Below are 17,496 nucleotides of genomic sequence, written 5' to 3'. Positions count from 1 at the left end.
AGCATTTTAAAGTCGCCCCGGGACAGCGGAGAAGTCTCCGCTGTCCCGCGGGCTTTTAAAATGCTGGGGGTCGGCAGTGAAGGCTTCGCTGCCGCCCGCTAGCATTTTAGAATCTCCGCTGTCCCGTGGCGATCTTAAAATGCTGGCGGGCGGCAGCGAAGCTTTCGCTGCCGACCCCAAGCATTTTAAAAGCCCCCGGGACAGCGGAGGTCTTCTGAAGGCAGGCGGTGGGCGAAAGTCTTTGCTTCCCCCCCCGCCTGCCTTCAAAAGCCATCCGGGATAGCGGAGAAACGCGCTGCGCTTCTCCGCTATCCCGGGAAGGCAGGCGGGGGGGAGCAAAGACTTTTGCCCCCCGCCGGCCTTCAGAAGAGGTCCAGGACCTCTTCTGAAGGCCGGCGGTGGGCGAAAGTCTTTGCTCCCGACGGCCAGCATTTTAAAAGAGGTCCCCGGAGATTTCCCTATGGGCTTTCTTCTTGCGAAGCAAGCCCATAGGGAAATTTGTCTTGCGGAACGACTCAAAAACGGAAAACTCTTTCGTCTTGCGAGTTTTTCGTTTTGCGAGGCGTTCGTCTTGCGAGGCACCACTGTATTATTTCTACCCTGTGTACCTAACTGCGATTGCAGTTCTCCATGTGCTGGTCCCTTATGTGATCATTAACAGGTAAAAGTTAAAAGCTAAAGGACCCCTGGACGGTTAAGTCCAGTCAAAGGCAACTATGGGGTTGCGGCGCTCATCTCGCTTTCAGGCCGAGGGAGCCGGCGTTTGTCCACAGACAGCTTTCCGGGTCATGTGGCCAGCAGGACTAAACTGCTACGGGTGCAAAAGAACACTGTGATGGAAGTCAGAGCGTATAGAAACGTCTACCTTCCCGCCACAGCGGTACCTATTTATCTACTTGCACTGGTGTGCTTTCGAACTGCTAGGTTGACAGGAGCTGGGACAGAGCAATGGGAGCTCAGTCCGCCATGGGGATTCGAACCACCGACTTTCCGATCAGCAAGCCCAAGAGACTCAGTGGTTTAGACCACAGCACCACCCACATCCCTTGATCATAACAGCACCACCCACATAAAAGGAGCAGTCGGTGGCAGGCCTGTGAGAATGCTGAAGTTTGCTGATGCACACAAAACCCTTAGGGGGAAACCCTCTCAGTGCGGAAACCCAGTGTGTGGGCACCCCTGGCAGAGAAAGCCCCACTCCCAGTTAGGGAGAGTGAATGCCAGCAGGCCTACCGGAAGGCAGTCAGATATTCCACGTCACCAATGGGAGGGTCCACTCCACCAGTCCAGGCAATGTTGATGTTGTAACCTACACCCATCCCGCTGCCAACCTGGAAGAGAGAAGCCTCGTAAGTAACAAATGCTGGCTCTTATTCGCAGCTTGGATCATGCACCGAGCTGCTGGTGGGAAGGGGCAAAGGGACACTGGCATACATCTGAGGCTGGGGGGGGGGGAGAGAACTTGCATGCAGATGGACCCCAGAGAGAATGCAGAAGCACAACAGAGAAGCGAAAGAGAGACGGGGGCAAGGGCAGCAGCATGCAGGACGCCTGCTGGAGAAAATGCTGGTCCATCTCAAATGATTGGGGTCAGAAAAGACAGGACACACATACATGCAGGGATTTCTGTGAATTCTGCACCGTGGGCAACGTTCCAACCTTTGCCCGCCCCAAGCTATTTCCTGGACTACAAAACCTTTCCCTGAACAAAATGGCGGAGTTAACTGATTAAAATCTTCTCTCAATTGGTGTTCAAACTGTTCTCGGGGGATAAACCTTCTCTCTTTCTCCCTGCAATTCTTCCCTCCTTTACAGAGCTGCTTTAGGTGCATTCTGATGCAACTCCTTATAGGAGCCAGTGTAGATTTCTTGGTCGCAAAGCAACCTCTGTTTGCACCCTGCTTTCGCATCCTTTACTGATGCATCTATGAATGCTTCAGGGATTTAAAAAGAGGGTGGTTTTAGGAACTGGCGAAGCTGGTGGGGAAAATCCAAAACCAGCGTGATCAAGCATTTCAAAAAGACTGGAGTAAATTTATACAATATTTGAAGGACCATTGTAAGCAATTACCAGCACTAGCAGGGTTGCAAGAAGACTTCTAATTGTTTCTACCTTTTTATATTTACAGTAGTACCTCAGGTTACATATGCTTCAGGTTACAGACTCCACTAACCCAGAAATAGTGCTTCAGGTTAAGAACTTTGCTTCAGGATGAGAACAGAAATTGTGTTCCGGCGGCGCGGCGGCAGCGGGAGGCCCCATTAGCTAAAGTGGTGCTTCAGGTTAAGAACAGTTTCAGGTTAAGAACGGACCTCCGGAACGAATTAAGTACTTAACCCGAGGTACCACTGTATTTAAAAATTGCGATATTTTGAAAGAGTGAAATGGGAAAATGTATAAATGCTATGATATAAAGATGAATTTGGAAAACCAAGAGGCAGGGAGTCGATAAGCTCTTTAGAGCAAAAGAAGTAAAGGGGATGACGAGGATGTGTTTAAATATTAAAGAATGGAAAATCAATAAAAGTTATTAGAAAAAAAGTAAAATAAAAAGAGGGTGGTTTTAAAAAAAACACACCTAGAGAGGGATTTCAAGCTAGATTCAGCACCAGCATCTTGATTATTACAAAAACAAGCACCAGAGGTGAATAAAGGTGTGAACTCACCTCTTCAGGAGCTCCACTGCCTGGGAAGAAATTGCCATTGTCGTAGCGGTGCAGAGAAACATAGAGCACGTTGGGGTCGCTGTAGAATGCCTGCTGGGTGCCATTGCCATGATGGATATCCTGCCAGAGCAGAATGAAATGAATAATAATAATAATAATAATTTATTTATACCCCACCGATCTGGCTGGGTTTCCTCAGCCACTCTGGGCGGCTTCCAACTGAATATCAAAAATAATACAGCGTCAGACATTAAAAACTTCCCTAAACAGGGCCGCCTTCAGTCATCTTTTAAAAGTAAAATAGCTGTTTATTGCCTTGACATCTGCTGGGAGGGCGTTTCACAGGGCGGGCGCCACTACCGAGAAGGCCCTCTGCCTGGTTCCCTGTAACCTCACTTCTCGCAGCGAGGGAACCGCCAGAAGGCCCTCGGCACTGGACCTCAGTGTCTGGGCTGATCCATGGGGGTGGAGATGCTCCTTCAGGTATACAGGACCAAGGTTGTTTAGGGCTTTAAAGGTCAGCACCAACACTCTGAATTGTGCTCAGAAACGTACTGGGAGCCCATGAAGATCTTTCAGGACCAGGAAAGATGTTAGCCAATAAGGACAAAACAACCCAAGCCTAAGCAGCTTCAGGAGCAGAGTGAGAGACCCTTACCCAGTCCACGATGAGGATTTTGCTAATGGCAAGCTTTTGCTGGAGGAGCTTGGCAGTAATGGCAACAGAGTTGAAGAAGCAGAAGCCCCTGGGAAATGAAAGGGGAGAAAGGTATTATCAGATATGTCAGGGATAATGATGATGATGATGATTACTTTGCTTCATTCACTTGTTTGTGGAGTGAGGGGGAGAATAGGTTGCAATCAGCTACATGTTAGGATAAACCTCCTAAAATGCGCAACCAAAGAATGCTTTTTGAAAAAATTAAACCCATGCACATGGAGCATTCCACAAGCCCATCACATCCTGTTCACCACTAAAGTGTTTACGCTGGCCCAGATACCAGACTTTGCTTACTATAAAAATATACAACAGCTTTGCCACTGGCTTTTTTTGATAATAAACACCATGCCCAGTATAAAGAGAAGGGTGGGCAGGAAAGCAACAGCACAGATAGAAGAAGAAGAAGAAGAAGAAGAAGAAGAAGAAGAAGAAGAAGAAGAAGAAGGGGAGGAGTTTGGATTTGATATCCCCCCGTTCACTCCCTTTAAGGAGTCTCGAAGCGGCTAACATTCTCCTTTCCCTTCCTCCCCCACAACAAACTCTCTGTGAGGTGAGTGGGGCTGAGAGACTTCAAAGAAGTGTGACTAGCCCAAGGTCACCCAGCAGCTGCATGTGGAGGAACGGAGACGCGAACCCGGTTCCCCAGATTACGAGACTGCCGCTCTTAACCACTACACCACATTGGCTCTCTAGCAGACTTGACCACCACATTCATGGACTCGGGCATGCCCATTCAACTAGGATGCTGTATCTCCCAGAAGCAGTAATGCAAGTTAATCGTTGCTATATTTTGAGACCATGGTCCCACTGAAATCAATGGGACTTAAGCTAGTCAACGTGACCAACGTTTCGCATTGATTCCAACAGGAATTCTAAGTCAGGATCCAACTCAAAGGTTTGGTCCAGCTCCTTTCTTTTCTGAACTACCTAATCCACAGGAAAGGAAGATAGAAAAACTCCCAGATTACACTCAGTGCAGCAGTAACTCAGCAGGCTCTTTAAATAATTGTGTTGGTGCAGGGAGAAGTGGAATTAAAGGGGGGTGGAGGAGATGGGCTTCTCCCACACGCAAAAATAAATGGGCAAAGCTTTGGCAAATTTGCATAGCCCTGCTCCTCGGATCTAGTTGGAGGAAGTAACCTGCTCAGAATACCCTCCTCCACAAATGGAGGGAATCTCAGTCCCAGATAGGCAGGAAAGACTAGTAGGAAGCTCCTCCTAAGAAGCCCTGAAATAGATGTGTTTAATTCCATGATGAGAACCACACTCATATAGAGAGGACAGGATTTCAAACCAAAGCAGCTTATACGACACCAACAGGGAGAAACACACATAAAATAGTATTCATGCAGTGAGAAAACCACCCCATCTCATCTAAACCATTGTTTTTAAAAGATGAGGATTTGTTTGTTTCTAGTTAATCACATATATCCCTCCTCCTCCTCATTTATGCTACACACTCACATGGCTGTGGATTCCTCTGCATGATGACCTGGTGGCCGGATAATAGCAAATCCATTCTGCAAGAAGGAAAATACACACATGCACAAGTTCACACATGTATTAATCTTTGATTTTTGTTCTGATTCACGACACTTTCCACCGAGGACCTCAGGGTGATGAACACAGTGTGTGTGCGCGTGCACACACACACACACACTTTATCTTCCTAGCAGCCCTATGAGGTAGGCTAGGCTGAGAAATGGTGGTTGGTCCTAAACCACCCAATGAGCTTCAGAAGGGTATGTAAACCTGGGATAAAAGTGGGATGTAAACCTGGGATAAAAACGCCCATTGATTTCGGTACCCAAAGTTGGGTCTGCCATCCCTCCACCCACAGAATGAGATCGTGGAGTGCAGCAAAAATGGGTTTCGGGGAATAACGCACACCAAGATGCCTAAGGAAAACCAACTTCCAACCAACGGGCATTCTACACATGCTGAGATATCAGTGTTTACATGGGCTCTTTTATAATAATAATAATAATAATAATAATAATAATAATAATAATAATAATAATAATTTTTTATTTATACTCCGCCCATCTGGCTGGGTCCCCCCGGCCACTCTGGGTGGCTTCCAACAAAACACTAAAATACAATAACCTATTAAACATTAAAAGCTTCCCTAAACAGGGCTGCCTTTAGATGTCTTCTAAAAGTTTGGTAGTCATTTTTCTCTTTGACATCTGGTGGGAGGGCGTTCCACAGGGCGGGTGCCACTACCGAGAAGGCCCTCTGCCTGGTTCCCTGTAACTTGGCTTCTCACAGCGAGGGAACCACCAGAAGGCCCTCGGCGCTGGACCTCAGTGTCCGGGCAGAACGATGGAGATGGTTTTAGAAGCTGCTTCTTATCAGAGCTGATTGACATTCTGCCCAAGCTCAGAAACACACAGCTTAAATCACTGGGATTTTTGTACACACTGCAGCAGCCAAAGTGAGCTGGAATTGAGCAAGGTTCACATGAGCATAATTCTTCCATGTCCAACCAGCTGTGCTTGGGAACAAGAATTAGAGGTGGGGGAGGACCAGGGGCTGCAACATGGAGAAGCTGCACATTCATTGGGCCTGACTTACCTTAAGCTCCCCAGACGCCACTTTAAAGGCCAGCTCCACCAAGCAGCCAACAGCCATGCGGACCGCGCTGGACGAGTGCATCTCGTTCCACACTGTGTCGATGTCAACCTGCAGTGGAAGGTACAGAGCAAAGCATTGGCAGAAGCTAAGGGCTGGAAGAGGGGAGAAGAGCGGTATCGTTCAGCTTGCCTTGGTTTGGCGGCAAGGGAATGGGGCCTAAAGGAAAGGCACACACTCCGCACACACACGGATTTGCAGCAGCGTGCCTTTGCTGAGGCCCAGCTAGGTTTGCAGACAAAGGTTTGCAGACAAAGGTTTGCAGACAAAGGTTTGCAGACAAAGGTTTGCAGACAAAGGTTTGCAGCAAAATTCACTGCGGGAATGTACAGTCAGCTTGAATTGGGTGTCGCTGCCAATGCTTCGTTTAACATCTTAAGCATGATCAGTCATTCACCTGAACATGCTTGAACTGTGGACAAGGAGCAGGGATGCACACACAAGACCCTCCCCCAATGTCCTCCTGCACATCAGCTCCTAACACTCCCTGGTTGCATGGGAAAGTCTGCAGGGAGTTTCTGCTCATGTTCACTGGAACATGAATAGACTCCTCCGAGCGATCAAGGACTCTGTTTGATCAGGGTCCCCAATCGCATAGAGTTCTTCTCACGTTCAAGTGAATGCAAGTACAATCCCCTTGCAGATCTTCCCGGGGACTGAGCACGAGGGGCAAGGCACACAGGGATGCCGAGGTCAGGGCCTACCTGTGTGCCTTTGCTCCCTGTTCACAGATACAGCATGCCCATGTGTCAAGGCAAACACCTCAACACACCTTTCGATTCATCTCTATTTGCCACATTTCTGTTCTCAATTTACTTTTTGTGTTTAAGGGGGAAAAAAGCACACACAACAGGATCAGGGTTTGTTTCTTCTCCTCTCCACCCTGATTTTTAAATTCTAAAAACCAGGAAGAGAGAGCTAACATCCTAAAGCAGGCATAGGGAAACTCGGCCCTCCAGATGTTTTGGGACTACAACTCCCATCATCCCTGACCACTGGTCCTGCTAGCTAGGGATGATGGGAGTTGTAGTCCCAAAACATCTGGAGGGCCGAGTTTGCCTATGCCTGTCCTAAAGGAAATCCTGAACCCCAGCACACATGCCAGCATGCTAACCATGTCAACGCCATCGCCCCTCCAGAAAATAAAACTTGCCCGCAAAGTGATTTACCAAGGGAAGGTGGGCTCCTATTTAGTAGTTCCTGGAAAAAACGTAACGTGTAAAAAAGTACAATGGTGTGTTTCATCAGGATCGTGAGAGGGACCATGTCATCCCTTCCCTTCCCTAAGCATCAACCGCTGACTGGCAAATTGCTTTGACAGCAACATACCATATTTTTCGCCCCATAGGACGCACCGGCCCATAGGACGCACCAAGTTTTTTGGGGGGGAAATAAAGAAAAAAAAAATTATTTCCCCCCCCAGGCGCTTGTGGGGCCAGCAGCAGGGAGAAGCGCTCTTCTCCCCGCCGCCCACCTGCAGACCAAGTCTGGGGACAGCGGGTAGACGCGCTGCGCCTCCCAGCTGTCCCCGGAGCTTGCGGGGCAGGCAGCGGGGAGAAGCGCTCTTTTCCCCGCCGCCCACCTGCAGACCAAGTCTGGGGACAGCGGGTAGACGCGCTGCGCCTCCCAGCTGTCCCCGGAGCTTGCGGGGCAGGCAGTGGGGAGAAGCGCTCTTCTCCCCACCGCCCACCTGCAGACCAGGTCCGGGGACAGCGGGAAGACGCGCTGCACCTCCCCGCTGTCCCCAGAGCTTGCGGGGCTGGCGGCGGGGAGAAGCACGCGTCTCCCCACCGTCAGCCTCCAAACCACATCGGGAGACAGCGGGATGGCGGCGTTCCTCCTCCCCGCTGTCCCCCGAGCTTGTGGGGCTGGCGCTGCGGCTCTCCTGAAGCCTGGAGAACGAGAGGGGTCGGTGCGCACCGACCCCTCTCGTTCTCCAGGCTTCAGCGAAAGCCTGCATTCGCCCCATAGGACGCACACACATTTCCCCTTCACTTTTAGAGGGGAAAAGTGCGTCCTATAGGGCAAAAAATACGGTACTCACCCCGATTCCACCACATGGGAGGACGGCATACATCTTCGGCGTAAGGGGACCTGAAAAGAGAGGGAGGGAGGAGAAAATAATAAAACACACCAAGCAGGTAGCGAACATGTCCTCCATGGGCACACTTCATCCCCATTCACTTTGGAGAACCTCTATGCCACAACCAGGTCCTTCACACCGAACGGATTTATTAGTTTATTTCACATGATTAATCAATGAAGCAGTCTGTATAGCATGTACGTTAAGAAAACCTATCAAATCAGATGGTAAAAACCAGCTTACCCAGCCATTTTGGACATACACATGATAGAAATCAGTAGTTTTAGGTATATACATGATAAAATACGTTGCACGTTAAAATCCATGTCAAATTTACATGTTCAGAGGTAGGCTTGTTTTAAAGTCTTTTAGCAGGTGCCAAAAACAAAACAACCAATGTCCTGCCTAATATCAAAGGGCAGGGTATTTCACAGTGTAGGGGATGCCACAATGAAATATCGATTACCTTGCACATGTGGAATGAATTTATAAAAGTACCAATTCTGTAGATCAAAGTAGCTGAGTGAACATATATATATATGTGGTAGGTTGGCATCAAGCTGTTAAGGGTTTTATATACCAACACGTTCAATGTGACCTGGTAACAAACTGGAGGTTGGCACAGATCTCTGAGCAGAGGTGTTTCTGTGCTGACGGTGTTCCATTTCATAGCTGTCAAGTGTCCCTTATTTGAAGAGACAGTCCCTTATTCCAGCACCATGTCCCGCTGCTGTCCCTTATTGATGGATGTCCCTTAAATGTCCCTTAAATTTCAAAGGAAGCAGCTCCTCTCCCTCCCGGCCAGGGAGGAGGGAGGCTCCAACTGTGTTGATTGGCTGTGTTGCTCACCCAATAAGAAGTCTAAGAACGACTGGGGGGTAGAGCTTGCATGCCTTGTGTGTGGCTAGTTAATGCAAGCTGAGGGGGTTTTTGAATGCTGGACGCCATTTTGTTGCACGTGCTGCTGCAAACTTTGCAGTGCAAAGCCAGGCCGGGGAGCCATCTTAAGTTGAGGCTGCATTGGCCTTGTGGTGCATGTGATTCAGATTCTATTCAGTTGAACCTCTGGTTACAAAGTTGGTTGGACAGCGTTCTCAAAGCTACCAGCATGAGTTTGACCAGACTGCAGGAGGACAGGAAGACTGGAGTACCTGGAACAGGTGAGGCTGCAGGTCCCTTATTTTGGCTGCTGGTCCCTTATTTTCAAATCTGTAAGTTGACAGCTATGGTTTCATTTGCATCGGCAGTTGGGCTACAACATTCTGCACTAAGTGCAGCTTCCAGATCAAGGACAAGGGAAGCCCCACAGGGACCGCACTGCAGCAATCCCATCTTGAAGTCATTAAAGCCTGTACTACTGCGATCAAGCTATCGCAGTCCAAGAACAGCTGAAGCCGATAAAATTATGCACAGCAAACTGCATCCACGCAGTGCATGTATGTATTCAGAGATGACTATTTATTGCCATAATCACAGGGCAATTCCCATTTCATCCATCGAATTCAGGGAAACTTGCAGCTTTTATAGGAAGAGAAAGTTTCTAGTCCCTAAAGATGCATAGGAAAGGTTTAAAGTGGAAATTAGCATTTGCTTAAAGCCTTGATATTAGAGGGGAACCTGGAAAGGCCTTGCAACGGACTATACGCCTTCTTCCCCAAACTTAAGCCAAAATCTTCCGCCTTTGCCTACTACACAGAGAAATACATTATCATGTACACATCATGGTTAAAGAAATAGTTACAAATTATGAATCAAGAAAAACAGAATCATGTGATCTGCCAGACACTGTACCTAGCAATTTCTTGCTATCGAGCTTTTGCCGGTTCAGCGGGCTGGTTCCATATAGTAACGTGTGATGCTCCGAATGCACTGTCTGGATCTCGTCCAACGTTGCTTTCCGACCACGAATCCTCTGTTAGCAAAGAGAAGAGACAGAGATTAGTGCAGAAGACACTCTCCAGAAGCAACATCAGGTTCGCTTCTGAAGGTGCTTTTCATCAATGCGTCACAGTTGAGAAGTATTAATTGTATGCCAGTTTCTATCTAGAGCAGTGTTTCCCAACCTTGTGCCTCCAGCTGTTTTTGAACTACAACTCCCATCATCCCTGACTAGCAAGACCAGTGGCAAGGGATGATGGGAATTGTAGTCCAAAAACAGCTGGAGGCACAAGGTTGGGAAACACTGATCTAGAGAAATGTCAGCCTGGAGTAATGCTGGGGAGCCTGTGGTGGCAAGGGAACACAAGGGAACACAAGGAAACCAGCAGTAACAGGAGACAGGGACAGTGGCGGAGCAAGCCAATTGGGCGCCTGGGGCCCACAGCAGTGGGGCGAGCTGGGAGAGGACGCTCTGCAGAGCCTCTGAGGAGTCTGCCTGCCTCCTCCCACATCGCAGCCCCACAGCTGAAGGGGAGGCGGCAGGTAGACCATTTGGGGGAGCGCAGAACCTGCGGGCACCCAAAACACCGCATCACTCCCAGGAGAGACGCATGGCTCAGGCACGCTGCAGGCCCCTGTTGAATGGTTTCTTTAAATATTAAGGTTCATTATTGTTTCACAAGATGTGTATCTCTTTAAAGGCCAGAGCAAATATCATGGCCTAGTTTTACAGCTGTGAAGCAGTATAGCAGGTGCTGTTAAGTTGTGTTACTTAAGCTGTGTCAGCAATTGTGTATACAGTGGTACCTTGGGTTAAGAACTTAATTTGTTCTGGAGGTCCATTCTTAACCTGAAACTGTTCTTAACCTGAAGCACCACTTTAGCTAATGGGGCCTCCTGCTGCCGCCGTAGCACGATTTCTGTTCTTATCCTGAAGCAAAGTTCTTAACCTGAAGCACTATTTCTGGGTTAGCGGAGTCTGTAACCTCAAGCGTATGTAACCTGAAGCGTATGTAACCCGAGGGTACCACTGTATAAAAAACAGCATGTACCTCTCTCAGTACCCTGGTGAATGTGTCAATGGATGGGTCATACTTATAGATGTAATGTAATTTAACGTAAGAGGACTTTTTGTTTTTGTAATTAAAGCCAAGCAAAATAAATTTTTGCGTTTCTTCATTGTTTCCTGAACGTGTGGTCTCCCCAGCACGCTTTCCGCAGCGCAATTAATCTGCTAAATACGCAACAGCCCCGCGGTGAGTGCCCCGTGGCATTGTATCACTCCCCGTCAGTGGTGACACCTGAGGCATCCCGCCCCCACCGCACCCCCCCTCCCTCCACTTCTGGACAGGGAGATTGAGTCTAGACAGGGGTGGTAGTAGGTCTTCAGGCCTTGTCACCCTCACACTGATAGTGTCTCATAAACAATACCAGTTGCCAACCTGGGCCCGAGATGATGATGATGATGATGATGATGATAAATTTTTATTTATACCCCGCCCTCCCCGGCCAGAGCCGGGCTCAGGGTGGCTGACATCAGTAAAATTACAATTCAAAAAAACAGTTAAAATATAAAATATAATTTAAAATGCAGCCTCATTTTAATAGTAGCCCTTAGATCAAAACCATAAGGGGAGGGAAACGTAAGGGTCAGACTGATTCCAAACCAAAGGCCAGGCGGAACAGCTCTGCAGGCCCTGCGGAAAGATGGCAAATCCCGCAGGGCCCTGGTCTCTTGTGACAGAGCGTTCCACCAAGTCGGGGCCAGTACTGAAAAGGCCCTGGCCCTAGTTGAGATGATGATGATTTATTATTATTTATACCCCGCCCATCTGGCTGGGTTTCCCCAGCCACCAGCAGAAGCACCTAACAATGATTTCAAAACATAACGAAACACTTGGCAGAGCAATTGCTACTTTAAAGAATGACAAACAACCCATCTGCCAACAAAGACTCTCCAACTAAGTGGCTGAGTCCATTGAGTTATATTCTATGCAATGGAAGAAAAGGCAAGGATCCAGTGAAGGGATGGACAGGCAGGAATTCCACTGCCCTTGAAGAACTGCTGAATCCCGACCAAAGAGGCCTAACTGGAACCTGCTTTTGTACAACTGATTGTCTATTTTCCGTTTCTGTGCCAAGGGAGGTTAACAGCATCGAGTCAGTGCAACTTGGAAAACCGCGTAAAGCATCAGAACGGCATGGCAACAGTACGCTGCTTGCATCTTAGCATTCAATAGCTTTCCTGTAACATCCAGAGTGAGCACACTCTGGATGTAAATATTCCACCGCAGATATTCAAGTAGGCATTTTTGTTTTGGTTGGTCATAATAAAATGCATTTGATTGTGTTGTTTCTTGCATTGTGTCCTTCCACCAGGCAGAATTAGGTTGGTGAAGGCAGAGCTTGCTCATTACCTTAAAGGTGTTGGTGAAATAGATACCTGTGCATCGCCAGTTCTCTGGGGGAGTTACGATCTGCTGCAATCCTAAACCAATTTAGTTTGGAGCAAGCCCCACTGAGTTGTGTAGGGGTCAGATGGGATTACCACGAGGAATTATAAAATATACATCAAGCCATCGTGTCCACGATGAAGACATTGTGTTGACTGGGTTTCATATACTGACGATAATTTCTGATTAAATCCCATGAGATTCTACATACATGCCCTTTTTATGCCTTTTTGCCTCTGCTGCCCATTTCTCTAGTCATGTACACAGCCCAGTTGCTTCGCCAGGCAGGCATCCTGGGCCATAAAGATAGTGGGCAAGTTTCTTTGATATATATTTATCTTAGGATGTTAATCTTAGGGCCTGGAAATAGTTTCACAGGACGGTGATAAACATGCCTATCTCCTTGCCATCCTTCCATCCTCTCCTGTTTACTCCTGTTTGTGATCTCCGGAGTTTCTCTAGTCCTCTTTTATTTACGCTCAGATTATGTATGCATGCTCAGAGTAGTAGTCTTTGTAGTTAAAAGAATTTCTTTTAATCTAACTTTCTCCCCACGTGGGTTTGATGAAATGCTCAGAAGAAATCTGATTGGTTCTTACGAACACTCTGTAAAAAGTTCTTTTGTGAATAAAACTACCTGGGCCAGCGGGCTGCACACGGGACAGGCACAGAGAGACACGATTATACGCACCCTTCCCAGAGTCTTGCTGGTTCAAGCCTCTGTGTGTATTCTTATGAATCAGAGTTCAATCCTTCCTTTACTTTGCAAACGCAACAAGTTGAAATGGGCTTACTTCTGAGCAGACATGGGTAGGATTGCTCTGTGAGCCATGGAATCTAGTAGCAGAATCCAGAATGCCATTATCAGGCTTATAAGAACACCCCTTTGCTGTAAACTGAGGGTGCTTTCATAGAAGAAGAAAAATGCAAGTACTTTTAAAATCTCTCATTTGCCCAGAGTGACTTCACACCCACTTGCATCATGCATCTTCAAACATTTAACGCCTTCACACTCTTAGAAATATTGCACCTTTGGATAAGAGGTCACGTCCTTAGGAAGAGACCTTACTGTTGCTCTGGTGAAAACACGGAAACTGACAAAATGATAATGTCTAGTTTGTGGCAAAAGGATGACCTAGATCACCTGAATTGAGTAACAGCCACATTTCCAAGGACTGTCGCTTTAACTTTAAAAATGGATGTTTACTGTTTCAAGCGCTACATCAACCATATTCACAAGGTTGTGGTTGTTGTTTTTCCATAAAGCCACTTGGAGACAAGAGAGATATTCTTAGCATCACTTGTGATAGCACCCTTACATCAATTCCATAACGCTTTAAGACTCAGAAGCAAGTCAAATAACCCGATTTCGATTCCTGTGTTTCTCTCGTCCATTTTGGCACACTCCTAGTCTCCAGGAAAACTCTGATCCATTTGAATACAGTGGTACCTTGGGTTACAGATGCTTCAGGTTACAGACTCCACTAACCCAGAAACAGTACCTCGGGTTAAAAACTTTGCTTCAGGATGAGAACAGAAATTGTGTGGTGGCGGTGCGGCGGCAGCAGGAGGCCCCATTAAAGCCCTAAACGGCCTCGGCCCAGTATACCTGAAGGAGTGTCTCCCCCCCTCCATTGTTCTGCCCGGACACTGAGGTCCAGCGCCGAGGGCCTTCTGGCGGTTCCCTCACTGCGAGAAGCAAAGCTACAGGGAACCACCAGGCAGAGGACCTTTTCAGTAGTGGCGCCCGCCCTGTGGAACGCCCTCCCACCAGATGTCAAAGAGATAAACAACTACCTGACATTTAGAAGACATCTGAAGGCAGCCCTGTTCAAGGAAGTTTTTAATGTGTGACATTTTAATGTATTTTTAATCTTTGTTTGAAGCTGCCCAGAGTGGCTGGGGTACAAATAATAAATTATTTATCATCATCATCATTATCTAAAGTGGTACCTCAGGTTAAGAACAGTTTCAGGTTAAGAACAGACCTCCAGGATGAATTAAGTTCTTAACCCGAGGTACCACTGTACACAGACTATGCCTAGGAGTCAGTGATGGTGCAGCGCTATCGCCCTGCATGGGCACAATGACACAACAAACCTGGGTGATTTCACATGTGGCCTAAATTAGTTGGCTACATGTGCCATGTCACTGGGGAGGGAGGGGCCATAGCTCAGTGGGAGAGCATGTCCCAAGTTCAGTTACTGGTTAAAAAGGTAAAGGTACCCCTGACCATTAGGTCCAGTCATGGCCGACTCTGGGGTTGTGGCGCTCATCTTGCTTTATTGGCCGAGGGAGCCGGCGTACTGCTTCCGGGTCATGTGGCCAGCATGACTAAGCTGCTTCTGGCGAACCAGAGCAACGCACGGAAACGCCGTTTACCTTCCCGCCTTAGCGGTACCTATTTCTCTACTTGCACTTTGATGTGCTTTCGAACTGCTAGGTTGGCAGGAGCAGGAACCGAGGAACGGGAGCTCACCCTGTGGCAGGGATTCAAACTGCCGACCTTCTGATCGGCAAGTCCAAGGCTCTGTGATTTAACCCACAGTGCCACCCACGTCCCTCCTAGTCACTGGTTATCTGCACCCAAAAAGATCAAGTTTGCAGCTCGCAGGAAAGGAAGAGCCCTATCTGAGAGCCCAGCAAGCCACAGCTGATGGAGCTAGATGGACTAACAGGCTGATCTGGTATAATGCAACTTCTTAGTTTACAATCAGTTAAAAAAAAGGATTCAGGGGTGTGTTTGCTTGAGCCACAGGCTATAAGAATACAATATAATACTGAAGCACAATGATCTATTGCAAGTACTACGTAATGGCGCAGATCGGAAGCCAAGAATGAGTGCTGGCACTCCTTCCTCATCCCTCACCCTCCTCCTGCTGGCTTTAGTGCAAAGACCTGGCTTGCATTATCAGAGTACACTGTTATGCATGAATGAAGGAAGTCTTGCTTCTAAGTCATGTTAAGTGCTGGGACTAGAACCTGGGCGGGCAGGAATTCAAATCTTCACTCAGCCTAAGCTATGGCGCAGGGTGTTTGCAAGGATAAAAGGGAGATTTGGGTAGGACCCGCACACACACACACACACCCCACATTGAGCTCCTTAGGAGAAAAGTGGGATGTAAATGAAATCAATTAATTATTTTAGTGAACTGGGAAAATAAAGCCAGGCTCTTTATGTATTAAAATACAAAGACAGAATGACCAGCGAGTGAACCGTAAAAAAATGATTACACTGTAACAGCATCTGGCCTTGTGTCAGAGAGATTTAATGCACATATTTGTGTGTGATCGTGATGCATGGTAGCTGAGAAGTCAACAAGAGGTCAGTCAATTCACCCATTTTAAAAGCAGACTTGTTCGTGAGTATATATGGTCAAATAATGCATTATGCCACATTAGTATCTAACAGCACATTTTCTAAGATCCACATGGTCTGAATCCATAAACAACTATTAGTTTGACCTGGAGTCTCCGTTCTTCTTACCAGGAAAACTCGTAACAAAGTGGGTTCTGTTTTACAAGAGCTGATGCCACAATAAATCGACTAGTCTCTGCCGTAAGACTCCTGTTTTATGTGTTTGATCTTTCCACAAAAGGGCAGATTTGATAACAAAAAAATACCCATACAGGGTCCTACGCAATTTGGCCAACAACCTCCCCATCACTGGATTTAACCCAATTTCTCTCAGGAACTCAAGGATCCTGTTACATGCAGAGACATCACTTCTGCACAGCTTAACCCCACCCCCCACCCCCACTGCCCCAGTTTGCAAGTGTTAAGGAAGTAAATGAGCAAAAAGACTCACCCTCATAGCTAAATTTGCAGATGTGGCAGACATGAAGAGATTGCATAGATGTTTTCCCCAGGAACGTTCAAATGCATAACTGATGTGTTCAGCCCAGGGGGGGAAGTCAATACTCTTATAAAGTCAATACACGTTCCTGCATGAAAAACGTAACAAAGTAACCTGCTTGAAAATTACTGGGGGGCAGGGAGCAATGGGGAGGGGGGAAAACATATGTTTTTCATGCAGGAACGTGGGCTTTCATATCGTACAGAAATGGGTATCAAGGGTTTGTTTCTTCACTCTTAGGTATCTGCAGAATAATGCGCATTACTAGGAACTGACGTTGTAAGAGTGTTGAGTTTCCCTGGGACGCACTGGACCATTCTGGAGAAAGCACTGTGTCTATATACAGTGGAACCTCTACTTACGGACATAATCTGTTCCGGAGGTCCGTCCCCTGGTCAAAACGGGACGCTAGAAGAGGCCTCTCGTGCGCATGCGCATTCGGCGGTAGCGTGCTTCTGCACATGCACAGACGGCAGCGGCCGCTTCTGCGCATGCACAGGTAGCATGCTTCTGCACACATGCCAATGGCAGAAGTCCCTTCCACGCATGTGTAAGTCGCTGCAAACCCGGTGTTTATTTCCAGGTCTGCCGCAGACACAATTTGGAACATTTGCGAGACGAGGTGTATGTAAGTCGAGGTTCAACTGTACACAGGACCTATCCTTGTGGTGTGTGATATATATTTGCGCGCACGCACACACTCGTTTGCACCTGAGATGTTGATTGTGATTTTGCAGACCTATATATCTCTGCTTCAGGGTGGGGAATGATCCTGTTAATCAGACATTCCAAGTTTGGGGGGGTGCTTTCTGACACTGCAAAACCATTCCCTGAAACAGTGCTTTCCAAACTTGGGCCTCCAGCTGTTTTTTTGGACTACAGTTCCCATTATCCCTGACCACTGGTCTTGCTAGCTAGGGATGATGGGAGCTGTAGTCCAGGAACTGCCAAGAGTTTCCCAAGTTTGGGAAACACCTGCCCTAAAATTTGCTCACCCTTTCAACCCAAGGCCTTGTTAGGTGCCTTACCATTTGCTGGCAGAAGGTTTCCATTCTGAAGATTCTTACCTCACACTTGCTTAGCAACCCTGTCTCCTGTAATCTGGACCAGATACTCTGGATTCTCCCAGCATGCTCTGGGTGAACATTAGTGTTTCCGCATGTGCACTGATGCTTCAACATGAAAGTGTCATAAACTAAGCCT

General features: G+C 47.5%; 1 protein-coding gene across 6 annotated transcripts in view; it reads right to left on the bottom strand.

Annotated features, from left to right (window-relative positions):
- HDAC5 (histone deacetylase 5) overlaps nt 1-17,496 on the bottom strand; it is a 126,389-nt gene that overhangs the window by 15,421 nt on the left and 93,472 nt on the right. For all 6 annotated transcript variants that reach the window (XM_079949313.1, XM_079949316.1, XM_079949314.1 and 3 more), the window contains 8 exons: nt 17,361-17,494; nt 9,897-10,017; nt 8,067-8,116; nt 5,966-6,073; nt 4,853-4,908; nt 3,326-3,413; nt 2,668-2,787; nt 1,234-1,331 (listed from right to left, as the gene is read on the bottom strand). In XM_079949313.1, the coding sequence (XP_079805439.1) occupies nt 1,234-1,331; nt 2,668-2,787; nt 3,326-3,413; nt 4,853-4,908; nt 5,966-6,073; nt 8,067-8,116; nt 9,897-10,017; nt 17,361-17,494 (775 nt within the window). The remainder of the gene's footprint in view (nt 1-1,233; nt 1,332-2,667; nt 2,788-3,325; nt 3,414-4,852; nt 4,909-5,965; nt 6,074-8,066; nt 8,117-9,896; nt 10,018-17,360; nt 17,495-17,496) is intronic.

Source organism: Podarcis cretensis (genome assembly GCF_951804945.1).
Source record: "Podarcis cretensis genome assembly, chromosome: 13".
Classification (NCBI taxonomy): Eukaryota; Metazoa; Chordata; class Lepidosauria; order Squamata; family Lacertidae; genus Podarcis; species Podarcis cretensis.
This window is presented reverse-complemented; position numbering and strand designations above follow the sequence as displayed.